Here is a 25,192-nt window from a genome sequence, read left to right as displayed (position 1 = left end):
TGAGGTTTATCCAGATTGTATGTATCAGTAGTTCATTACTTTTTATTGCTGAGTGGTGCTCCATCACGTGATTATGCCACAGTTTGTTTATCTGTTCTCTCTGCTTCCTAAATTCCTATTTATGATGGATGGTTCTGCTTATCTGGTTGTAGCTATCTTAAGCATTGCAAACGTTATGACCACTGCCCTACGTAACAATTTTCTTGCTGTGGTCTTTATCCCTCAATATTCCTAAGCAATGGGTGGATCTTACCCGTCCCATCCCTTCTCCTGCAAGACCCTAACCCCAAATCCCTTAATTAAATTGAGATCTTAGAATGTTAAATTCAAATGGACTGTAGAGATCATCCACTTAAAACTCCTCAAATGAGGGAACTGAGACCAAAGGAGGGAAGTCAACTTATCTTAATAAATGGCAAAGGTGAGCTCAAACCAAGTCTTCTGACTCCCAAGTTGAATGTTGTTTACACTATTTTAGTGATAGTCTAGTCATTAAATTTAATAGACAAGCAGTTTCCTTTCTCTTGTATATAACTCTGTTCTGAAAACGTGTGTGGAACAGACAGAACTCTCATATATGGCCGGTGGGAATGCAGATGGTACAGCCACTTGGAAAAAGTTAAGCATTTTCTTTTAAACATACATGTATCCTGTGATCCAGTAACCCCTCTTCTACCCACTTAACCAACAAATGAAAATGTAGTTCCCCCTAAGAACCTGTACCTGGTGGAATAAGATGAAAGGCATTAAAAAGAGTATCAGTTGAGTTCTGTGGGGTTCAAAGGAAGGAGGAATTATGTCTCTGGTTTGGATGAATTAGGGCTGGTTTCACAGTTGGGTGCCTTTTGAGATGAATCTCAGGGATTAGATAGGTCTTCAAATAGTCAGATTCTGTCATGGGGTAAAGCATTTCATTAATTCAGCTGGGAATAGGGTAGATAAAAGCATCAATTAGAAAAGTGTGGTCTTGTTATGTTAAGATAAAACTGTTCACTTTTTCAAACTGTGGGTAAGATATGTAAAGAAATAATGAAAACTGAAGATGGAGAGACGGTTTGCAGACAGCATCACTGAGCGGGTGAGGAATGTGGTAACCATGGATTAAGTAGGGAGGAACATACAAATACATGTAGGTGAGGTGAATGACATAGGTGCTAATATTTTGTTTTGCCAAGAAAAGATATTTTAATAAAACTTTTTGCAAAGTGCAGTGACTGATTCTGTCAAGAATTACCAATAAATGCTAAGCCATTGGATGAAAATTTATTGGGATAAGACCCTCTCAAAATATCACCCTGCAGGTTGTTAATTACAAAAGGAAAGACAGATTTATAACAAAGAAACCTGGGAATTATTGCCTAACCAACTGTTGGAATTTAACATACCCCATAAAGGTAACAAAGCTCATTATGTGACTCCTGACATGATACACTGAGCCAAGCATTTATACAGTGCTTATTATATTGTGTTCTTGGATCTTGTAACACTTACATAGAGTTCTTGACAAAAGAGTTTAACTTGAATCTAATAGTAAGGAAACAGTCAGACAAGTTCAAAGTGTGGGACATTTTACAAAATGAATGTCTGAACTTTTCTAAAATGCCAACATTATGCAAGATTCGAAGTCAGAGGAATTATTCTAGTTCTAGGTGAAAGGAGATTGAAAAGCATGACAACTAATGTCGTCCCTAATAGTTGATTGGCTTATCTATCTAGCAATAAAAATTCATAAATTGCATTATTGGAACATTTAAGCAAATTCAAAGGTAGACTGTAAGATATTTTTATATCAGAGTAAATTTCTTGGTATGATTGTGGTTATGTTGCGGAATGTTGTTGTCATTGGGAGGTACATGCTGAAGCGTTTAGAGTGAAGGGTCTTGATATCTCTAATTTTCAAACATTTCCTCAAAAATTTGCATGCACACACACGGAGATAGTGTGTGCCTATGTAGAAAAATGCCAACAGTTGATAAATTTAGGCGAAGGGTGTTTCATTTTGAAAATTTTTTTAAATAAAAAGCTGAAGGGAAAAGAAAGAAGGAAAATAACTTACCTTCTATCATCATGGAATGAGACTTTTGAAAACTTTCTATTAAGGAAGTTTGCATCACTTAGCCTCATCATTTAGCTGCAATAGTTACCAACACAGGGCAGTTTTGCTTCATCCCTTCATCCCATCAGACCCTGGGCCATTTTGAAGCAGAACTCCAACTTAATTTTGTAATTCCTTAAGTATAATTCTCTTTGAAAAACAAAACAAAACATAACAATAGATTAATACACCCCTTTGTACCCAAAACCCAACCCCAACTCTGATGCAGTCATCAACTCTAATGCAGTCTTATTTTCTCTCTCTCCTTTCCCACTCACTGGATGACCTTGAAGCAAATCCAAGACATTGACTGGAATACTTTTACAAAGGTTTTTTTCACTTCAGGCTTTGAAAAAAAATTGTTTCCACATCGTTATAATCGTAGCGTGCTTACATTTGTAAACTTCTGCTTGAAGTCATTTCAAAAGTACAGCAATGTATGAATCTTTTTAAATCTTGGGGTTTTTTTTTTTTCCTTTTAATGTAACTGATATTTCATCAAATTGGCAGATAACATTTTTCTGGAGATTTTATACTCTACTGATCCCAAACTGGATGCCGCACGAGCAATTTTAAAAAAAATTGAATGTCGTCATCTATACAAGTATGTGGGTGAGACTCAGCCAGTAGGACAAGTAAAGATTAAAAAGGTAAGTTGAAAGGTCCTCTGTCCCCCAAGGGGAAACCATTAACCCATCACAATAGCATGACTCGGTTCTAAGACCTTTACGTTCATTCTCATTTCATCTTCACATCAGTCTTCTGCGGGCTGTCCTATAGGTGAAGAAACTGGCTTGGGGGAGATTAAATAACTTGCCTACAGTTAGTGAACCAGGATTCAAAGCCAAGTCTATCTTACTCCAAACCTTTACTCTCTCATCTTGGAGGGCAGGGGGCGGGGTCCTCAAATTTTGGCTAGATACAAAGGCAAGAAAATGAATGTAAGGGAGAAGGACCTCGAAATCTGCTTGAGTGTCTTTGAGATCCTAAGGACCTGCTTTTAACTCCTTCCTTCTTTCACAGTTTATCAGGCTCTCCCAGGTGGTACTTGCCTGCCTTCTTTAGTTCAGTTATCTGTTTTCCTCTCCTGCTTGATGAAGAGTTTTCCCTGCCAGAAAGCCCCTAACACAAGCCATACTGATAAGCACACCCTGCCTCATGACACTTCCTTGGGTCTCACTTTACTCCTTCTTGTTTTACTAATAGGTTACTGCCACATTTTTTTCAATGGAAAAATTCTGTTATGAAAATTGCGCTATTGTGATTTGATTAAAAGATGGCAAAGGCAGAAGCTCTGTGTTTGTTAGGGATGTTGCTACCTGCTTTCCTTGGTAAAGTGCCGTTTTCAGGGAGGGAACCTCTTCGTGGCACAAACACTGTAGGATGAAGAACTGAGCTCTAACAGGAGTCTTGTCTTTTCTAGGAAAGATACAAATGCCTTCCAAAAGAGGTCGCCGATGCTAAACCCAGTAAGGTATTGCTAGAAGTTGAACTGAAGGCTGAAGATTTCATAGTGGATGTAAGTAGTTAGCCCAGTAACATACTCAGCAAAGAACTTTTTTAAGATAAAGCACCGCCCCAGTGAACACACTGAAAAAATTCTTGGTATATTAATAGTAAAATGTTAACATTGTTTTCCACTTGAGTGGTGGAATTGCAGGTGATTTTTTTTTTGCAGTGAGTAATGTACAAGGGTTTCATAATCAGAAAAAACTTTCCATTTTAAGATGGGTAAAGCCCATCTATATTCTGAGAAAGCAAGTAAAATTGCTAGTTAAATGTCTTATCATGTATCAGCAGCTAGTTTTAATTTGACAGTGTAATATTTTTATTTGGTAACTTTAACCATATCTGGCTCCTTTTAGGACTTTATGTATATAAAAGTTACTACATAAACTATGATTATTTAGTGGGCTATAAAACATAATTTACTATTGGGAATTAGGGGAGGGGTTAGTTCAATGGTAGCGTGCCTGCCCAGCATGCACAAGTTCCTGGATTCAATCCCCAGTACCTCCCCTAAAAAATAAATAAATAACCAATTATGCATTATGGGGAAAATAGGGATTGCCTTTTATTCCTCTTCTAAACCCAAGGAAATAAATATGAAAGAGTAGTGGTACTTCTGAAAAGTGCTGAAAACTGGATTAGTGTTCATGCCTTACCATGATGGGTGAAAATGTCAAGGCTACATCAGGTCCCTCCCATGTGGGACAGCACCAGCTCTGCGACCTTGGGGAGGACTGAGCAGTTCCCCATCACAGGTTCAGGCTTGCAGCACACGCACCACAGCCGTCGAAGCCAGTACACCACACAGAATGAGAGGACCAGCCATGTACTGCAGACCCCTGGCCTCACTTCTGGACCACAGCTGAATCTCAGATGTTCATCTTTCTCTCACAGGCCACTGGCAGCAAAGCCACCAAAATAGCCATTTTCTTCTGTCACCACTCACAAGATAGGCCCTTCTTGTCATCTGTCCTCTGCACTGTCATTACCGCATTGCTCTATTTTTACCCCCTAATTTGATTTCCAGTCTCTCCCCTTCTCCCAAACCTGTCCATGAATCCCTTTGGAATTTCCACTCTGTAATTAACTAATCCCCTGTACCCTCAGCCTCTTCGCTGACTATCTCTTTGCTTTTGTGCGGCCCGGCTGTCCCCCGAGAACGTGATTCCCCGGCAGCTCTGTCAGGAAAAGCACATTCCTCAGGGTCAGCAGACCTTCCTGTTCATCAGTCCTCTTGTTCCCTAGTAGCACTTCAAGACCTGATGTGGGACCCCTATTCCTTCGAGACTGGCACCTTAAGCCATCCACTGTCCTCTTGGGTGAAGATTTGGGCTTGGTTTAGCACTTCCTCTCTGCTCATCCTCAGTGACCTTGTCCATTCCACCTCAGCCAGCACGCTCAGCAGATTACACTCTGAAACTTATCAACATTTGAAAATATCCTCCCTCTAAAAATCACTAATTTAAGCATCTCATCTTCATCCATGAACTCCTCTCTTCTTATTTGCTTGTTTCTAGCTCACCTGGACCTCCATTTGATTATCTCCTTACTTTCTTGCAGCTTGTCAATGACCTTCTGTCTTTATTTCTCTCCCAGTCTCACTCAGATCCTGTGATCCATTAATTCAGTCATTTTCTGCAGTTACTCTCAACTCACTCACCTTTCTTTGCATTTCCCTTGCAAAAGGCTGATTGACAACCTGTGGTCACCAACCTTTGCTGAACCTTCTGGACCTTCTGGCAGGCTTAGTGCAGCCCTTCCAGTCTCCCCAGTGACTATTTCCAACCATCTTCACTCTTCCCAAATCTTCAGCCCTGCTCCCCAACCCCAGCTGTATTCACTCTCACTAATCCCATTTTGGCTCTTATTTCTGAGATAAAATACAGATCTTTTGGTGGGAACCATCTCCGCCTACACAACCAAACAAGCAAACCTGCCTCCCTCTGCAGCTGTGCTTAGCCTTCCCCTCCTTGGCACAGTGGGAGAATGTCTCTTTTTATCAAAGACTAAGGGTAACCCTTCCACTTGTGTTCTAGGCCAGGGCTGTCCAATAGAGCTTTCTATGATGAAGGAAATGTCCTGTATCTGTGCTTCCATTTTGGTAGCGACTAACCACATGTGTCTATTGAGCACTTGAAATGTGGCTGTTGGCAACTTTTGAAGAACAAACTTTAATTTGAAGAACAAATTTTATTCTTGTATTTAATGTTAATGACTTGACATGTACAAAGCCATATGTGGCCATTGGGCAGTGCCGCCAGAAAGCCATTTGTCTCAGCACATCTGCGGAACCTTACAGTATCCATTTTCTCCTCTCTTTCTCTGACTTTCCCATCGTCAGTTAAACAGACTTCTGTCATAAGAAAATAAGAAACACCACGCTCCTCTCCATCCCTCTCCTCTTCTTCAGAGTCAATCTCATTGAGAAGTTGTGTCCCCTTACCTTTCCTGGGTACCATGTTCCTCTGTATTTTCTTCCCTCTTGTAACTTCTTAACAGCCAAACTTATGAGTTGTCCTCTCTCTTTTACTTCTCATTTACTTCTGAATCTTTTTTCTGTCGCCATCACTAAACAGGCATACCTTGTTTTTTTGTGGATCACTTTATTGCACTTTGCATATATTGCATTTTTTCAAATTGAAGGTTTGTGCCAACCCTTCATCGAGCAAGTCTATTGGCGCCTTTTTTCAGCAGCATTTGCTCACTTCATGTTTCTGTGTCATATATTGGCAATTCTCGCAAGATTGAAAACTTTCTCATTATTATTATATTTGTTATGGTGGTCTGTGATCAGTGATCTTTGACGTCACTATTGCAAAAAGATTATGACTCGCTGAAGGCTCAAATGATGATTAGCAATTTCTAGCAATAAAGTATTTTTTAATTAAGGTATGTACATTGTTTTTTAAAACATTATGTTCTTACATACTTAAAAGACTACAGTATAGTGTAAACATAATTTTCATATGCACTGGGAGACAAAAAATTCATGGAATTTGCTTTGTTACAATATTTGCTTTATTGCAGTGATCTGAAACAGTACCTGTGATCTCTCTGAGGTCTGCCTGTATTAAAACTACTCTCATCAAGATCGCCAAAGACTCCAGTGTTACTAAACCCAGCAGACAGTTTCAGTCTTCTCTGTCTCAGAGCTGTTTCTTCTGCCTGGAATTCTTTTCTTTCCTACTTAGGCCTAGTTAATTTCTGCTCATTATTAGTAAATTCACTTTCCCAGGAAAACATTTCCAGTCATTCCCCAAGGAGCCACAGACTGCTAGGTTCCCTGGTTACAGAGTTTCACAGCACCATTTGCTTTTCCTTGGTAGCTCTTACAACAAATGTGGTTCAATGATTGCTTTCATAATCGTTTGTCCAGCCTCAGTCTAGGGCATGTGGCCTGTGGGGCTGGGATTGTATCAAGTGTCCTAATAGTATCTCTACACAGCAGTGCCTGCCATGTGTCTATCACATAGTGGGTGCTGACTTTATACCCTACTTATGTTGAAAGCACAGATGGTCCCCCCACCCCACCCAGATTTCAAAGACCAAATCCCTATGGCTCAGGCACCAGAGCTGTTTTGACTCCACTATAAGCCACCTTACCAGGGCTCCTACTTCTGAACCTCCAGAGGGCTCTGCTTCATTTCTTGTGATGCCCCCACACCCTGAGTTCAGTTCTCATTGCTATTATGTAAGTGATCACTTATTGTTTGTATTAAGGTTATCAACATGGATTATGGAATGGAAGACAAGAATCCTATTGATAATGTTCGCTTCTATTGTAAGAGTGACCCCAGCAAGGCAATCAAGATTACTAAAGATCAGGTAACTACTTAGGTAAAACAAATATATTGTAGTGGCATTTGGCAAATCTTTATAGTAAATTTGCATCTTGTATGAAGTTAGGTCCTAAAGTCAATGGCTACAGTTAAAAAAAAAGAAAGAAAGAAAGAGAAGCATGTCTTTAAAGTATACGTGATTTTGTGTAGACTAGACCATCTTAACAGCCAGTTTTTCCTGTTCGCTGAACATAGATGAAAGCGCTGTTTTTTTGGTTTAGAGGCTAGGTTATAAAGCTGGTGGGAAGGGAGGGTTGTATGGTTGAAATCACATAAATTAAATGTGCTTATTTGTATATCTTCTGTGTGAGAGAGTCTGTGGTCTTTATGTAATTATCATACAAACAATGTATCTTCTATTAATTGACATGAAGTTGTGGGACATTTTGCAATAAAACAGCTACATTGAATTCTTTGGAGTATCACCATTGGGATAAAATGGCAAAACAGCAAAACAGCGTGGTACTTTTAATGTAACATCAGGCTGATCTGTCTTAAGTGTGTGAACTCAGGGTGACAGCGACATCTTTTCTTCTTTAAAAAGGTTTCACAGCTTTTGCCAGAGAGATTTGCAGAGCAGCTAATCCGAGTTTACTGTAAGAAGACAGATGCAGAGAGTCTGTTTGCTGCCCGGCAGCACTTTGTTCATTGGTGCGTAATCAACAACTTCACCAAGCCGCAGGTGGGTGTTTGGCATACACAGCACACGCTTTTATTTCTAAGTAAAAACAGAAAGAGATCCTTACTTCCCTCTGAAAAGTTCTGATCTAAATAATGGTCATTTAGTTTTGGTTTGGGGGGGAAACGTTTTTCCACCTTAACCTTTCCTTTTAAAATGTCTGAATCTGTGTCAACCAGTGATTTCTTCCCACAGCAGCTATGACGGGGGTGCTCTGCTTGTCATTATTGTCTGTTAGGACAAATAAAAGTTTGAAGTGATGTACAGTAAGAGTGGAATCGTCGACCGTATTCGAGACTTACCATGCTGCTGTGATTACCTACATCTGTGTTTTTGTCTCCGGCTAGAGTGAGACTTGTGGGAGTAAGGAGGCCTGTCTGTCTCAGGTACGCTAGCTCCCAGTGAAGGAGTAATGTGGAGACACTGGAAGCAGAGAATCAAGAAGCTGTTAAGTTCACCCATGTGGCTGAACTGACCCTGAGACAGGCGTTTCCCACGGGTCTCGCTCTAGTTGGGGATAACAGACACGAGTAAATAACAGTTACAGGGACGTGGTAAGTGCTTTAGGGTGAGGGGCGGCGTGAACAATCTTAGGGGAGCAATAAGGAGAATGATTTAAGCCAGGCTTGGTTGGCTTATTTAAAGAAGTACTTGGAAGCTGAGACCTGAAGGATGGGTGAGGAGTTAGCTGGGTAAAGGGTGTTGGAGGGAAGGTCAGAAAATGAGAGAGAACGAGATGCATTTAGGCGAGGGATCTGGGGCATTGTGCACAGTCCCATAAGCCAAGAGCACCAGGAGCTATGGGAGTATTTTAAGCAAAAGAATGACATTTTCAAGTTGGCATTTATAAAATTCACTAGAGTTGAAATTAGAATGGGTAGAAATAAGGATGTGGTAAAAACAGAGATGACTCTGAAGACAAATAATGCTGACTTTGAGATGGACGGATCTTCCAAATACGAGTACATGGCAATTGAATGGCTGCTTTTAATAATAGCTCTAGCAAGTCAGGTCTAATGTAGTTCAACAGAAGAAATGAAATACGGGGCACGAGATACAAAAGCTTTAGCAGAGCTGAACGAGCTAACAGAGGACAGGGGGACAACAGCAGGGAGCTGCTGTCCCCTCCAGGTAGGAAATGGCAGCCAGGTCCTGGGCCACCTGCAAGCTAGAACCACAGCAGAGCCACAGCCACTGCTACCTGACCAGAGGGGCGAGAGGAGAAACACCCTGGCTTCTCACATCTCTTCCACTTTCTCACCCATGCCTCCCGTTGGCCAAACCCACCTGGAAGCCACTAGGCATAGGAGCCGGGAAGCGTAATTCAGCAGAGCAGCTCCTGTTACACAGAGCAGAGCAAAGGAGGGCGGAGTGGATCTGAGAGCAAACAGGCAAATGCGGGGCACAATAATCTGTCACCAGCATTCTCTTCCTTGTGCAGTAAACACAGATCCTGTGCCCTTATATAAATTAAGACAATCTACCCACAAGTTCAAGAACAGTTCAGAATAGAGTCAGATGTTAGTGGGCTCGCCTCTTACACTCTTTGCTTTTAAGTCGTAGTGTCACTTCACTTTGAGGCCATCCGTTGTTTTAGGCGGAGTCTGTGTGGATGAGGCCAAAGTTACGGCTTTGATTACAGAGCAAAGTTCAAGTTCTGCAGTTACACTCAGTCCTTTCCTCGTTTTACCATCTTGTAGACCTGGGCCATCTTTTATGGGAGTGGGGCTAGGAAAGAGAGGAGCAAGGGTCCAGTGCAGCCCCTCTTCCTCCTGGCAATGCAGGACAGAGCGTGTTCCATGAAGGTGTGCAAAGGGAGAGGGTCATAGAACCAGGCAGTGTGCCGTTTCTGACCATCTTTGAAAAGAACAGGTCTGGTGGTTTTTGCTCTGAAGGCCCTTTCCTTCTTAGGAGTGTGGTGGTCCTCATTTGGCCCATGCACGGAGCATGTATATAATCTGGAGTTTCCCAGGAGTCAGTCTGTCTAGAAGCCATCTGTCTGCAGGGCAAGGATACATGTGCCTGAGATGTTCGCTCAAAGTCATGAAAACTGGCTCTTCTCTGCTCCTAGCTTTTCTCTCTTTGACAGGATGGTGATGTTGTAGCCCCACTCATAACACCTCTAAAAATGGAGTGGAATTGCACAGACTCAGCCCAGAGTCCAGCTCGCATCCAAGTCGTATGCAAATCCGGAGACCAGCTTTTTGCGGACAACTCGATGTGAATGTCTGCCATCAGGTGTTTACAAAAAGCCTCACCCCTGTTCCCCAACGCAATTAATTTAGGGAGTTCAAATCACGGAGCTCTACGAATTTAGTGACAATTCGTGCTTTTTATTTCACATTATGAATGTACGCACAGGCGAAGTCATTTTTATTCACAGTAACAGGTATTAGGCAAATCTTGTTACATGAGCTATGGAAGGCACTGCCTTGCCTATTTTTTAATATTAATCAAAGCCTTTCCTCTTTATCAGCCTATTTTCTTAGAATAACAGCTCTTTTATGTATTCTGAACTCTTATGACATACGATTGTTTTTTTTAAAAAATTGGATATATTATGACAAAGGTGCACACTGGAATTCGCATTTGGGATTGTCATGAACAGCTGTGGCTAAAAACAAAATGTAAAATCCTAGCCCCTTGAGGAGGTGCCCAGCACCCAGAGTTTGAGGGCAGCTCTCCCCGAGCGATCAGAGCATTGGTGAAAGGCACCTTCCCTCACCCGCTTGGCCCCCTGTAAGCTGCCAGGTTGGGGTGAACAGCAGATGAGGGCCAGGAGTGGGCTCCAGCCTTTCAGTGAAAGGCCTGATTGATCTGTTGAGAAGATCTGAGGGCTCTGGCCTCCTCTGAAGTGGGACATAAAACTACCTGATAGGAGACCCTTAGCCCCAGTGCAGAGGGAGCCCCCAAACCAGGCTGCCCTCTGGGTCGGTTGTGGCTCCAGCCTGTGCTGGTTTCTTTCTCTCCTGAGTACTTACTGCCCAAGCCATGACAGTTTTACCATGGCTCTGCCTGGAGAAGGCAGGTCCCCTCCCACCTGCCTTCTGCATCTCACTTGGGTGCTGATCAGAGGTCACCACAAGAACCATCCTCAGGGCTCCTCAGAGCTGGGACTTGGTTTTTGCCAGTTCAGTGCATGCTGTGGGTTTCAGAGCAAGCACTGAGCTGCCTGTGCTGAGATGAAGCGATTGCCTGGTGAATTCCAGATTCCCCTTTGTATCTCTACCTCCAGCAGCAGAGTCAGTACTGCTGTAGTTGAGCAGTACTTCCGAGCTGAGGGCACCGTCCCAACCCATCCGTCCCCAGGGCTACAGAAATTCACCAAGAACAAAGTCTGGAGTTAGACCCAAAGCTGATGGCTGCCAGATGCAAGGCAGTGGGGAGTGTAGTCATGAGCCCCTAACATGTTATGCTTCTACACTCCCTTACAAAAGCTTCCCTGGCAGGCTGGGAGTCAGGGGGCTGGCCCTGGCTCTGGGCAGAAACAAGAGGGAGGGAGGGAGGAACTCAGACCACAGGCCAGCTGATTATCCACAGAGTCTCAGGAGTGCTGCCACCTTCCACTGTGCAACCAAGTTCTGTTGACACTAGGGTAACATGTGTTTGGAATGTCTGCCGTCCTGCCCTATCACCCCTCCCTTATCCCTCAGTAGATAATCAAGAGTTGACCCCTAATTCATGGAATAGTTAAAACCCTTCTCCTCTCCCACCACAATGCTGTGTGGTGGGTGTGTGGTCACATGTGGTCTCACAGAAGCACAAGGAGAGTGGTCCATGGTAGTGGTCATATCTGTTTTGGTCAAGGTGCCCCTTAAACTTTCAATAGGGAGAATTATCCGTCTCAGACCGAAGGTCAAGAATGTAATGTTTCTCCGCTAAGATTGTTTTATTTTTGTAACTCCTACTTTTAAATCATTGTATTTTACTGTGGAATGTTTTGGTCTCAATTGTATCATTATGCTATCTGAGAAACAACTTGAATCTATTTTGTTTGCATTTTTTGTTACATATAAGGCAGCTGCACTTTATGCTCTTTGCAACTGTTTTAATTATGGGAACCATGTGCCATTTACAAGGTTAAGTTTTTCTTGAGGAAGTCTTCACTATTTGTATGAAAAATGGAGACTTATAACAGCTTGGCCTCTAGAGTTACTGAGCATTGTCACCCTGAGAATGTAAATTGAATTGCAGGTCAGAGAGACTGGTCACTTCATCTGGGTGAGGGAAACAACTGCAATAAAGCTTCATGAATGTATCTCCATCCTGAAACCGTGTCTTCCTGATGGCTTTCTCTCACACTTGGGTGCTCAGTTTTGACCCCTTTGTGCAAAGGAACTGTGTTTTGTCCAGGAATGTGCCAGATATTTCTTTATACCTTGTGTTGGGCCTGCACGTGAGGGGATGGTATTAACAGGACCTCCATTACTTGGTTTTCCTCATTCAATAATGGCAAGTAATGACCTAATAAAGAATATTCTTCTGGCAGGAGACAGGCACTAACATGGGAAGGGATATGGATTGGGGGGGGGGGAGTTCTGAGCTCTGAGTTCTGAGAACGTATCCTTCCTCCTTTTTAACCTACATGAGGTTCCCATCTACAGAATTTCAGCTTCATCCAAATATGAATATTGTTCATTTGCTGCTTTCATAGTTTCCTCGTGGAATTAAATAAGAGATTTGTAGGCACCCAGCACAATGGTGGCAGGCAGAAAGCCCTCAGTGTTCTAGGAAAAGAAGGATGCCACTGGAGTCTTTATTTATTTCAGTGGTTGAGTCCAGATGTCCGAGGTTTGACAGTATTTAAAGTTAAAATAATTTCCAAAACACATAGAGTAGAATCTCGTAAGATGTAGACATGCATCTCCTTGGAAGATTGTCCGGAAGAGTGTGTATGAAGATGTTAGTGTTTCGAGGAGTGGTTGAATTTTAGGCAATTTCTATTTTTTATATCTTCTGTTTTTCTATAATAAACATGTATTAGTTGTATAGTTTCTAAAAAGATCGTTTTCAGGAGGCACTTTGTGCTGCTCGGGTAAGGTGCACGTGTCTTTTCTTGGACTCCTTCAAAGTCCCCTCTCCAGGAGAACATTGCCTGTCTCCATGCCTATCTTGGTCCTCAGGCAATGAGAGGCTGGCTCACGACCACAGTCAGCACTAGGACACTTCACCATCTGCGTTTGGGACAGAATAAGCTGCCCTGTGAGAGGGAGGTGGCATCCATGGGCAGGTCCAAGCCTCAGGAAGCTGCCCTCCCCGAGGACATCAGCTCAGAACCCAGGCCTCCAGCTCCTTGATGCAGAACTGCTCCTGCCGGGCCAGCACCTCATTGTTGAAGGTCGCACAGGGGTGGCTGACCCCGTGATACAAGTCTCCATCCAACCACAGCCCAAAGTGGCCACTAAAGAGAAGAGGGAAGTCGGCATGGCTCACTGCTGGGTGTTGAGACCTTTGAGATCTGAACCAGCAGCCCTTGGCCACACCATGACCACAGCCCCATTTTTTCTTGGTTTGATCTCCCCTTAAATCAATTTATCCTGAACTGTTACAGACTCACATGTTGTTCCCCACAGGGTTTGGAGCATTTTTCTTTTTACAGTTCAACGATTTTGGTAGATGGAGTGGTACAACCATCCCCACAAGCCAGCTTTAGAACATTTGGGACGTTTTAAGATGACGACGCTTAACCAAAGGAGTGACTCTCACTAGCATGGACTCTGAGCACAAAACACGTCGGAGAGCATCCACTCTAATCCCCATGTTTGACAGCAGACCTAGACGAGCTGGGACCTGGGTTACCGCAGATCAGCAATGGCTGCTGCGTTCTGTGCCAGGCTGCCTCTCAGTGGAGGCTTTTCAGGCAGTTGGGAGAGCAGAGAATTTGCTTGGTACTAGTCAAACAATGCTTTCATCTCTGCCCTCAGGATAAGATTTATTCTGCCTGAATGTGCAGGTCACACCAGGGGTGAAACTAACCTTGTCTTCCTAACCCACTCCACCTCCCGACCCCAACACACACACACTGAGTGCCTGGACAGATGCCTCCCTGCCTCCACTGAGATGTTCCCTAGGATTACGGGGCTGACAGGTAAATTTGAGGTTTGCTTATCCCTTAACTCTAGACTCGTCCAACCATGGGAAATGCTATTCCCAAAGCTACAAAAATTCAGACTAAGCTGTCACCAACTGAACACTGGGGGAGAGCTCACACCATCCTCTCCTGATTTTGACTTAGAGTGAAGTTGAGGGGGTTGGCTGGGGGACTGGGCAGCACCCCAGTGGGGTGTTGAAGGGATAATCTTCAGGGTTTACCAGCAGCCTCCCCAGTTTGTCTGGGGCAGCCTAGCCCAGGCTTTCCAGATAGGAAGAGGGACCAGAGCACAGAGCACTCCGAGATTCCAAACTTGAGGACTGAGACACGCACCTGCCACAGCCCATCATCAGTGAATCCAAGTCTCCTTTCACAAAGAAGGAGTTCCTTCCTGTCCACTTAAAGACCTGTGATGAGAAAAAGAAAAAAAAAATTTTTTTTAATTCAAAAACAAAGACCTGTGAAGACAAGAGAGCCTCCGGTTACTGAGTCCTGCCCTTGCTGTTAGACTTTACACCACTGGGTGGCAGTGTTGTGGAGGGAACAGAACATCCAGGCCTCAAATAAGCTGTAGGAAGTACTCTGGGCTCCTGCTTCTTGCAATGTCTTTCTAGTCTCCCTGGAGTTCACCTCCTCTTGCCCTCCAGTCTGAATTCCCACAGCCCCAAAGCCCCTCTGTTCTAGGAATAGACCAGAACCCTCTGAGGTTTCCTGCTTCCAAAGCTGGAGAGGGGAGGGGAAAAGTTCAGGTCAGGAGTTGGGCCCTGATTCTACTATTAACTGTTTCCTCATCTCACTGGAGTAACACCAAGCCTGCTCACCCTCCAGGGCTGCCTCACACCCAGTTCCTCAGCAAGTCTTGTGGGACTCACCCCAAAGAGCACCCCCCCCCCGCCTCCACCGTATCTGTCCCATCCATCCCAACCAGTCTCTCCTCCCTGGATCACAGCCTCCTAATGGGTCTCTGCTTCCACTGTCTTCTGCCCACAGCCCATCTCTGCACTGCAGTCTGAGTGATCTATTCAGAATCTAATCAGATATTAGTCCTACTCTGCTAAAGCCCTCCAATGGCTTCCCCTGGCAATAGGACTAAAATCTGGCTCCTGATAACAGCCGAAAGCCCAGCCTGCTCTGCCCCTGATTTTCTCTCCTGCCTTTTCTCCCCTTTACTGACTGCACTTCAGCTACACTGACCCTTGACCAGAGGACACTCGAAGCTATTGTTTCTTTAGGACCCTCATGTGTGCTCATCCCTCTGCCCGGAATGCTTTCCCCCTCAATCTTCAGATGGCCCACTTCCCATCTTTCAGCCCAAATGTCAACCCAGAGAAATTTCCTGGACCATGCTCTCTAAAGTAGCCCTTCCTCCCAGGCCCCGTTCATGTGCCAACGTGCCATTGCCCACCCTGCTAACTTGTAAGCATCTTTATTCTGGCAGTATTCCCAAGACACGGTATAGATGTTTGTTGAATGAACAAGTTATTCTAGAGTCAATTTAGCTAATAAAAAGATTTTTAAAGGGCCGCACAAGTATGGCATATTATTACCTGTAAATCAGTTGCAAAAAAATGCTCTGAGCAACCAAAATGTTTTTAGCAAGAAGATGGAAGAATAAAAGAAAGATAAGCCCTGGCTCAGAAGAGATGAGATAATATTAACAAGTGGCCAGGAGAAGACAGAAACATTCAACTCCTCTAGTTTCCTCAAGGAACATGACCTTCAAACTGGAAAAAAGGAAGATAAATATTGTTACAGAAGAAAAGTAAGACCATGGTCATGGTGCTTCTTGGAATAGTGGTCAAGGAACTGCTGGGAATTCATGAAGAATACAAGAGGTGCCAGAAGACCAAAGATAGGCAAAAACTTTTTATTAATTTTTTGAAAAGATGAGATTCCATAACAACAGCATGGGAAGACTATAGTGATCCCCTGAAAAAATTATTCCTTCCATTCAAGAATTTTTTCTTATTTTTTTATTTTTTAGCATTTAGTACCAGACACGTTTTAGGTGCCTGTTTAGAACAGTGAACATAACAGACAAAAATTCCTGCCTCATGGGACTCCCATTCTAGTAGCAGGAGGCAGGTAAGTAAAACAAATAGTATGTTAGGTGGTGACAACTGCAAAGGAGAAAAATACAGAGAAAGGTGATAAGGGTTTCCGGGGGCTGGAGTGTTGTAAATTTAAAGGGAGGGCCCTGCTGAGAGAGTGACGTCTGAGTCCTGAAGGAAATGAGAACTGATCCACATGGAAGTCCCATGAAGAGCACACAAGACAGAACAGTGTGTGCAAAGGCCCTGAGGTAGGAATAGGCCTGCATGTTTAAGGGCCAGTTCAGAGGTCAGTGTGGCTACAGCAGAGTGAGGGAAAGGGAAAGTAGCAAGAAATGACATCAGAAAGAGGCCAGAAGGCATAGGGACTTGTAGGTTATTGTAAAGGCTTTGATTTTTCTCTGAGGGAGAAAAAAGCCACTGGCAGCTTGAAGCCAATGAGTGATGTGGTCTGACTTACCTTTTAAAAGGATCACTTCAGATACTGTGATGACTGAAGGTAGAAGTGTTAGGAGGCTGTAGCAGAACACAGGCAAGTAATGATGGTGGCTTGAACTAGGGTGACAGCAAAGGTGGGAAGTGGTGGATTCTGGATAGAGACAGAAAAAGGAGGAGCCATCAGGATTCCTCGACATCTCAGATGTAGGGTGTGAAAGAAAGAAGAGCTAAGAAATTTTCCAAAATGTTTGGTCTTGAGGGCCAGAAAGACAGAAGTTTCATTAGCTTTGTCAGGGAAGGTGGCAGGAGGAACTGATTTTCGGGGGGGGAATCAGGAGTGCAGCTTTGAACATGTGAGGCTCCCAATGCCATGTCTGAGATCCAGATGGAGACGCTGGGTAGTGATGGGGTGTGTGTGAGTCCAGACTCCAGAGGAAGAGGCCATCAGCACGTGGATGGCGTGGAAAGCTGTAAGGATGGATGAGACATCAAAGGAAAAGTGGGCAGTCAGAGAAGAGATGAGAACCAAAAACTGAGCTCTAGGACCCTCTGAAGGTAAAAAGTTGGAGAGATGAGGAGGAACCAGCACAGAATTCTGCCAAGGAGCTGTCAGCACTACTGCCCTGGGGAAGATTGTAGACCTTTAGAACCCTGCAAGGCCAGTGGTGATGACCAGTATCCAGCATGGGTTTACTGTAAACAATGGACCCCTTTCCTCTTTTCTGATAAGATTACCAGACTGGCTGATGGAGTAGATATGGTGTGTTTTGTCTTTAGCAAGGCAGTCAGTCCAAGCTCCTTGTGACTGCCTTGTCATGTGACCAGATGACTGTGTTGCTGGATATATCTGTAGGTGTCTTGCTCTGTGCACTGGGGAGAAGGTCTCTAAGAGCAAACCAAGGCACCTGGAACTACTGCTTCCTCTATTTTGTATTTCTACTCCCTTCAACTTCCTTTTCCCTCTCTGTTAAATCAGCTCGGCAAAACCCTAGTAGTGGATGAACCCTCCCTGTGCCTGAATCTGCGATGCTGAATATTGCTAGAGAAAAGCACACACCAAACTAAATGGCCTTTGAATTCAACAGTTGGCACTGACAAACCTCCTCTCAAGCCAGTCACTGGTTGCCAGGGACTGAGGCCAAGGGGGATGCTCTGCCTCCCACTGTCCGGCTGCACTCTGTCTGCAGAAGGATGGGAGGACACCAGGCACCCAGCACAGGGGTTGGAACTGGGGGCCACTGAGACCCTGGGTTCTTTGTCCTGCCATGGATCCCACTCCCTACCTGGAAGGTTAAGAACATCACCTTCAGCTGTGGAGAGAAGGAGAAGAGGAATGTCTCGCCAGTACCATAGAAGCCTTTGCTGAGTCGAATGGCCGAGGAGGAGAAGGCCCCAAACATCTAGAAAGCAGAAGAGCTTTCAGTTTGCAGCTGGAAGGGAGTTGGAGGTCCTCTGGCAACCCTGCACTCCAGACGTGGTAACGTAGGCTCGTCCTAAAGACGTGCCTGGGGAGCGTGGGGCAGAGCTGGGGCATGGAGAGCTCTGAGAGGCCCATCAGCATTCACCGTTCCATTAACCCTCCCTGGCACGGCTCACCTGCCCGTCCTGGTCCCTGAGCACCAGCAGCGCCGGCCCACTGTGGCCCTCCATCTGCCTGTACAGGCTCCGCAGACTGAAGCCATCCCTCGACGTGCAGAAGGCCAGGCTCCAGGAGCGTCCAGTGAGCCTCGGAGGGAGGTGAAGGCTGAGCTGGGGACAGGGCTGGAGGTGAGTGAGGGCTCCTGGTCCTCCCCACTCCTTGCTTCATATCCTTGGAGTCCCAGAAGGACTGAGGTTAAACAGCCGCCACTCACAGGCATGGTGCTTTACAGAGTAGCTTACTGTTTACAGGGGACTTGCACACCTGTTAGCAGTAGCCCTCAGAGAGAGATTATTATTCCCATTTTACAGATAAGGAAACTGAGGCTCAGGGATGTTGAAGCAACTTGTCTAAAGCCCACTGGGGAGTGTGCGGCAGAGCCAGAATTTGAACCCAGGTCAGGGGGTTCACCTCGGCCTCTAGCAGCCAGAGAACAGATGAGATGCTGAATTCCTCTTCCTGATCCCCACACCTCATCCTCCCACCCCCACCCCAGCTTTGGCATTAGTTCCCAAGGACTGGTTCTACTAAAGAATAAGATTATTTCACTATATCCTTAAACTCCTGGCCCAGTGAAGATGGTTGTGCTAGTATCACTGGATCATTTTACAAGGAAAGAAAGCCCAGAGGGGAGAAATGATTCACCCAAGGTGACACAGTGAGCTTAAGACAGAGCAGGAATGGCCCAGGTGTCCTTGGACCTGGCCAGGGTAGGGCAGGAGGGTGGGACCCTTAGGCTCAGGGCTGAAGTCCTTGTGCCATGATCTGTGCCCGAACCTGCCTAATCTCCGAGGCTCCCAGGACCTGACTGGCTTCTGCCAGCTGGGGCTCCGCGGGATCTTCAGGAACAGGAGCTGGGGCTGGGGCTGCCTCCTCCTCCTTCTCCTCTTCCCCTTTCTCTTCCTTACCCTCCTCCCCGGACAGAGCATCCTCCACCTGGCTGGGCTGTGAAGACACAAAGAGGCCTGGTGAGTCCAGGGACAAGGAGACGCCAGTTTCCACATCTCCACAGCCTGAGAGCCTCGGCGGCCTCACCACCCCTGCCCAGGCCCCTGCAACTGCCAGCCCAGCCCAGGGAGCCTGGGAAGCGGCCACGACAGACCAGCCCCTGCCCCTGCCTCCAGCTGGCTCCCTCTAGGGCTCCTGCCAGCCACGCCCATCGGATGTGGCTGAGGGCCCCGCGGTTTGTCTGCCTGTCTGCTCTAGATCCAGAGTGGGGGTCAGGGATTGAGTGCTAAACTAGGGGGCAGGAGAGAAGGGCAGGTGGCAGCCCAGCCCTGGGAGCCGCAACTGTGTGCATTTGCACATGAAATAACGATAATAGTGATAATAATGAATAATATACAGCATACATCATACAGACCTGTGTGAAATGCTTGCTGTGCGTGAGCTCTCTGAATTTTCCCAAGAATCCTGAGAAGAATGTGCTCATTATCCTCATTTCACAGAGGAAGAAAACAAGGCCCAGAGGCTTCCCTGTCAGCCGGTGAAACGATGCGTGGTCACAGGTGAGACAACGGGCAGGTTTGTGTAAAGTACGCATTCGTCTGTGTGAATCTGTGTGTTGCTGAAGACAGAGTTGTGGAGGCAAATGAGTGTGAGCGGGTGTTGAATGCAGCTTTGTGTATTACCTATCAATGTGTTTGTGAGTGTGAGTTGGGATCATGTAAATATGTGTCAGTGGGCACGGATGTTGGGCAGGGATGGTGATGTATTCATTCATTCATTCATTCATTCTCTCCACTGAGCTTCCACTCTGTACCAGAGTGTGTGCTTGAGTGTGTGTGGGTATGTGTGTGTGAGCACACACACGCCTGCACATGATGACCTCAGGGCTTTTCATGAGAAGGAGAGACTTCCTTGAGATTGAAGGGGTGGACAGGACACTGCTCTCCTGTTTCCCAGGTTCAGGCCTAAGGAGGGGGTCCTAGCTGTACGGGCTTCTGGACAGAGCCCCATCTGACACCCACTCCAGGGAGGAAGGGATGGAGACAGCAGTCTGCTCCCTGAGGATCTCAGGACCATGGAGCTGAGCACTAAGGTGGCAGGTTCCTGTGTCCTTGCTTTGAACCCTGGGCCAGCTGGGGAGGGGCTTAGAAGGGGGACCCACCTGAATCCGACCCTGGCCCAGGCCCCACCCTGCCAGAGATGTCACCTCCCTCTGCCTTTCCTGACCGCCCCCCAGCCCAAGCTGGGCCCCTTACCAGCCGAGTGTAACGCCAGCGGAGACCTTTCATCCTCTTGTCGGAGCCCGGGCCTCAGCCCTGCCAGGGGAGGAAGCACCGGTGGGTGAGGCCTAGAGATGAGAGGGAGAGGCCTGGGGCACACCCGGCTGGCTCCATGCCCATCCCGCTGCCCTTTGCTCCCTCTCACCTGTCACTCCCATGCCAGCTTGTCATTGGGTGCGTCTGAGGTCAGCTATACTCGGCATTCAAAGCCGCAGTTGTAACACATGTTAGCCGTAAATTCTAGTTGTGATTCCTCCCACCTCCTTGCCCTTCTGGCAGCCTGGCCTATGCACTGTGGCCTTTAGGCAGCTGTCTGAACCCCCAGACCAGGGGTCTGGGGCCTCTAACTCCCTGTATGACCTTGCATAAGTCCTTGGGCCTCAGTTTCCCCACATGTAACATGTTGGGCTGGATCAGAGGCCATCACAGTACTGATGGCCTGCAATTCAGTTTCCTCTCAAAGCTGCTATAACATCAACTTGAAAGGGGCCAAGCTACACCAAAGGGTAGACCTTTAAAAAAAATAAAATAAAAACAAACTTCATTCTTCTAATTAAAAAGCAATACATGTTTACTATAGAAAATTTGAGGAATCTAGAAAGGAATAAAGAAAAATATAAAGATAGTCATAATTCCATCTCTCAAAGATAAACTCTCAACCCCTAAAGAGTTTTCCCGCCTTTTATATTTATTTCACATATATGTGTATACACACATTTGTAAATAGATCATACCACGTATAGTGCTTTTTCCACTTAACAAATGAAAAATTTCCAACTACATTCAGTACCTTTTGAACCCATGATTTTTAATGGCTGCATATGATTTCATCGTAGGATATACATCATTTATTTCTCAAAATGTTTGACATTTTGTTTGCTTCTAATTTTCTGTGATTATAAATAACATTGTAATGAGCTTCCTTGTTCATAAATCTGATATCTTTTATGATGAATTTCAAAAATTGAATAATGGCTCAAAGGGCATTCACACGTTCTTTTTTTCTTTTTTCATTCACACATTCTTGATAAATGTTTTCAACAAGACTTCCCAGCTGACTCATGTTCAGGTACCTTTAGGGAATTTCAGGATAATATCTTTCTGATCATCATGTCTCACACCCTTAAATTACAAATAAGGAGACTACCACTCAGAAAACAGAAGGGACTGACCTCAACCACATGAGAGTGTAACATGGTAGTTCAGAGCACAGGCTCTGGAGTCAGGGAGTTGAAATCCTAGTTTTGCCTTTTACTTGCTGTGTGACCTTGGGCAAGTTACTTAACATCTCTGTGCTTCAGTCTCCTTTTCTGTAGAAATACTAATACCTATCTATCTGATTGGGCTATTATAAGAGTTAAGGAATATAATGCCTGAGGAACTAGGGTGCTGAGCCAGGCCCCCATCCTTCTGTTCTTAGTTCAGTGAGATAACCCACAGTGCCTGGTGTTTGGTGAGAGCTGGATAAATGACAATGCTGATTGCTATCCTCTCACACTGCCCCTCTGAGACATTCAGGGCTCAAGTCCCTGACAAACGGCCACTCAGTCTCTACACCTGTGGGACAGACAGTCACTCAGTCACTCACAGGCTGAGTAGCTCACTGGGGAAGGGAAAGGCAGGAACCGTACAGAATGTACTCACCTTGCCAGGTCTCAGCTTCTGGTGACCTCCTCTAGCCTCTCCAGCCTATGCAGCCCGATGGCTCCCTTAGTGCATCTCCTGGATCCCACAGAGAAGGGGCCACTTCCAGAACTGACCCTGTCCACCTGGTGGTCTGAACAAAGCAGATTTAGCTCTGCACCCTGGTCTCCCAGCAGGCAGCTAGTACTTCTGCCCCAGCTGGGCCCCAGCCCTCCGTCCTGGCTCTTATACCCGCCCAGGGGGTGGCAGGTCCTGGCCCTGCGCCTGCTCTGGTTCCAGCTGGGAAGGCCTGACAGTGATTATCCTTCAGCAGAAACTCAAATCCCATAAACAAGCCTTGTCACCTCTGGCCCCCAGCTCTGCCCCTGCCAGCCTAAAGAGGTGGGGTTTACCGAACTCCTTGGCTCAAACCTGGAGCCTCTCCCCACAGCTACCAGGTGCCACCTGGTGCCTGAAGCCCACCACGGAACGCCCGTCCCTTAGGGGCACAAATGTTACAGGAAAGGGTCATGCTGTGCAGCTCCCCATTAATCTCCCGGTGCTGCAGCGGAGGCCCCAGCTGGTGGGGGAGGAGAGGAGGCCCTGCTCTGTCCCTGCCGGCTTCCCCTCTCTCGGATGGGCTGGGGATTCTTCCCTCACTGGGTGACAGCATGCCCAGGAAGCCCAGTGTCAGGCTCTCAGTGGGGTTATTTCTCTGTCCCTGCTCATCGTGGGACTTCAGTGAATGCTGTGAGTTTGAAATACAGAACCTCAAGGTTGGAAGGGGCTTCAGCAGTCCCAGAGCAAGCGGCCTCCACTCAGGGAAGGAGCACTTGGAAAAAATCTGCCCACCAAATGTCACCCTGCCTCTGGTGGAGCCACTCCCTTGAGGGCTCACTCTGTCTTCACACAGCTGAAAGAGACCCCACTTCTGCTGGCCATGGTGGAAAAGACTTGGGTCCCCAGATCCTCTCCCCACGGCCAGGTCTCCTGGGGCAAGGCCCCCTCCAGGAATGGTGGGACACCACAAGGACTTGTATTATGGGGCAAACAGGCAAGTGTGGAGCCCTGTTGCCACCTCAAACATGGCTATTGCAATATGTGTTTGAACTATACACAGCTCAGGGGGTCACACATCTGGTCCTTGCTGCTTTTAGGGCCCCTCTCCCAAGTCTATTTTCTCCATGCTCATTTCCTGAACCTTAGGGCACTTTGAGGAACCAGTGAGATTCGCCCTGCTGTCCATTCCTTGTCCTTGTGTCCAGGAAAATTCAGAATGTGACCTGGCAGCAACGCCAATTGCCATGGAATTAGCCTCTAAAAAGCTTCCACGACGAGATTCTAGGAGCCAGAGTGATGAACGTCCCAGCTCTGCATTGCAGCCTGCCTTCTCCTTTCTCCCCCAGAACATACACCGCCTCTTTCAGAGCTGCAGAAGTCATTGCCAGGAAACAATTTCACTGTCCAATAAAAGGGGGAAAGGTTAAGTGACCCATGGAACATCCACTCTGAATACTTATTTCTAAGTATTAAAAGTGATGTTTGCTAAGAGCTTATAAATGCATGGGGAAATGCTTCTGCTACTAAAGTGGAGAAAAGCAGGATATAAAACTGGGTATGCGGTACGGTTTCAGCTATGCGAAATAAACCTGAATTCGTTATGAGAAAATGACTAGACTACACCTGGTGTTTGCTGGGCTGTGGCTTCACTTTGGGTGGGTGCATCACGTACCCTCCTCACACACCCTGGGATGTCTGGTGTCCAGGCTCAGACCACTCTTACCGACAGGCTTTGCCCTCCTCACACAACTCCCACTCCTTCGTCTCCTCACTCTCAGCCAGAGACTTTATTCTTCATTGAGAAAGCAGAAGCCATTATCAGTCACTCCCTAAGCTTCCCGGCAGACCCACCTGCCTCTCACCTATCTCTTCTGCCTTCCCTCCAGGATAATGGAAAGCCAGTCCTGCTCCCTGGATCAGTCCCTCTCTGCCTCTCCTGCCCTGTCTCTATCTCTGCCTCTTCCATCTCCCGCGTGTCCCCCACCCCAACACAACAGTTCCCTCCACGACTGCTCCATCCTCTTCTCCCTACACTCCACTGCTACCTCCTGTTCACTCTTCAATCCGCCGCTTTTGGCATCTATCCCCCCACCCCTGCTCCTGTCAAGGTCCCCAGCAGCCTCCATGTCGCTCTGCAGGGAGCACTTTCCTGCTCTCATCTTCATCCAGCTTCTCCATTGCTTGACCCAGCAGCCCCCCCTCTTGGTACATTTACTCCTGACAACACGCTGTCTTGGTTTCCCTCCTCCCTCACTGGCCTCCCTCTTTGTCTTTTGTGGCTGGCTTCTCTTTCACCCACTCTCTAGAATGAGCAATTCTTTTTTCTTTCTTTTCTTTTTAATTTTCTCCTTTATTAAAGACATATTATGTGGCTATAGTATCATTTAATAAGATTCAAACAATTAATGATAGATGTTTTTGGAGTAATTATTGACAGCTCCTTTTATCTGTCTTCTCCCAATCTCATCCACTCTCGGAGGTAACAACTATTAATCTTTAAAATTTTTTTTAATTTAACTTTTTTAATTTTAAAAATTGAAGTACAGTTGATGTACAGTATTATGTAAGTTACAGGTGTACAATGTAGTGATTCACAATTTTTAAAGGTTGTGCTCCATTTATAGCTATTATAAAATAATGGCTATATTTCCCTGTGTTGTATAATGTATTTTTGTAGCTTATTTTATACAGAATAGTTTGTACTTCTTACTCCCCTACCCCTGTATTTCCCCTCTCCGCACTGGTAACCACTAGTTTGTGATAGACCCAGGAATTCTTAACTTCCTGGTTCTAGATCAGTTTTTCATCTCTCTTTAGACTCTCTCCCTGTGTGACCTCACCTGGACTCTGAATTTAAATATTGTCTAAATGCTGATGACTCTTCGTAACTCCAGACCAACTGCTTCCTTGGGCTCCACACTCATAGGTCAGTAGCCTAGA

General features: G+C 45.8%; 2 protein-coding genes across 9 annotated transcripts in view; one reads left to right on the top strand and one right to left on the bottom strand.

Annotated features, from left to right (window-relative positions):
• Positions 1 to 12,394, top strand: part of SAMHD1 (SAM and HD domain containing deoxynucleoside triphosphate triphosphohydrolase 1) — a 44,190-nt gene extending 31,796 nt beyond the window's left edge. For both annotated transcript variants that reach the window (XM_032462267.1, XM_032462268.1), the window contains exons 12-16: positions 2,606 to 2,745; positions 3,519 to 3,614; positions 7,325 to 7,429; positions 7,988 to 8,125; positions 10,212 to 12,394. In XM_032462267.1, coding sequence (XP_032318158.1) covers positions 2,606 to 2,745; positions 3,519 to 3,614; positions 7,325 to 7,429; positions 7,988 to 8,125; positions 10,212 to 10,346 — 614 coding nt within the window. In that variant the 3' untranslated portion in view covers positions 10,347 to 12,394. The remainder of the gene's footprint in view (positions 1 to 2,605; positions 2,746 to 3,518; positions 3,615 to 7,324; positions 7,430 to 7,987; positions 8,126 to 10,211) is intronic.
• Positions 7,895 to 22,399, bottom strand: TLDC2 (TBC/LysM-associated domain containing 2). 7 transcript variants are annotated; one of them, XM_032462274.1, is made up of 7 exons: positions 22,214 to 22,399; positions 20,546 to 20,637; positions 19,119 to 19,286; positions 18,299 to 18,463; positions 17,986 to 18,102; positions 14,547 to 14,620; positions 7,895 to 8,161 (listed from the first exon to the last, which is right to left on the bottom strand). In XM_032462274.1, exons 2-7 carry the CDS (start codon positions 20,576 to 20,578, stop codon positions 8,089 to 8,091), a joined length of 630 nt encoding a protein of 209 aa, XP_032318165.1. In that variant the 5' UTR covers positions 20,579 to 20,637; positions 22,214 to 22,399; the 3' UTR covers positions 7,895 to 8,088. The 7 variants fall into 7 exon arrangements, with proteins under 7 accessions (XP_032318165.1, XP_032318166.1, XP_032318161.1 ...); XM_032462275.1 differs by having other exon boundaries at positions 18,007 to 18,102; XM_032462270.1 differs by lacking the exon at positions 7,895 to 8,161 and adding an exon at positions 12,848 to 13,523.
• Between the last annotated feature and the right edge of the window lie 2,793 nt (positions 22,400 to 25,192).

Source organism: Camelus ferus, chromosome 19 (assembly GCF_009834535.1).
Source record: "Camelus ferus isolate YT-003-E chromosome 19, BCGSAC_Cfer_1.0, whole genome shotgun sequence".
NCBI lineage: Eukaryota > Metazoa > Chordata > Mammalia > Artiodactyla > Camelidae > Camelus > Camelus ferus.
The sequence above is the reverse complement of the archived record's forward strand: the minus strand, read 5'-3'. Positions and strand labels throughout refer to the sequence as shown.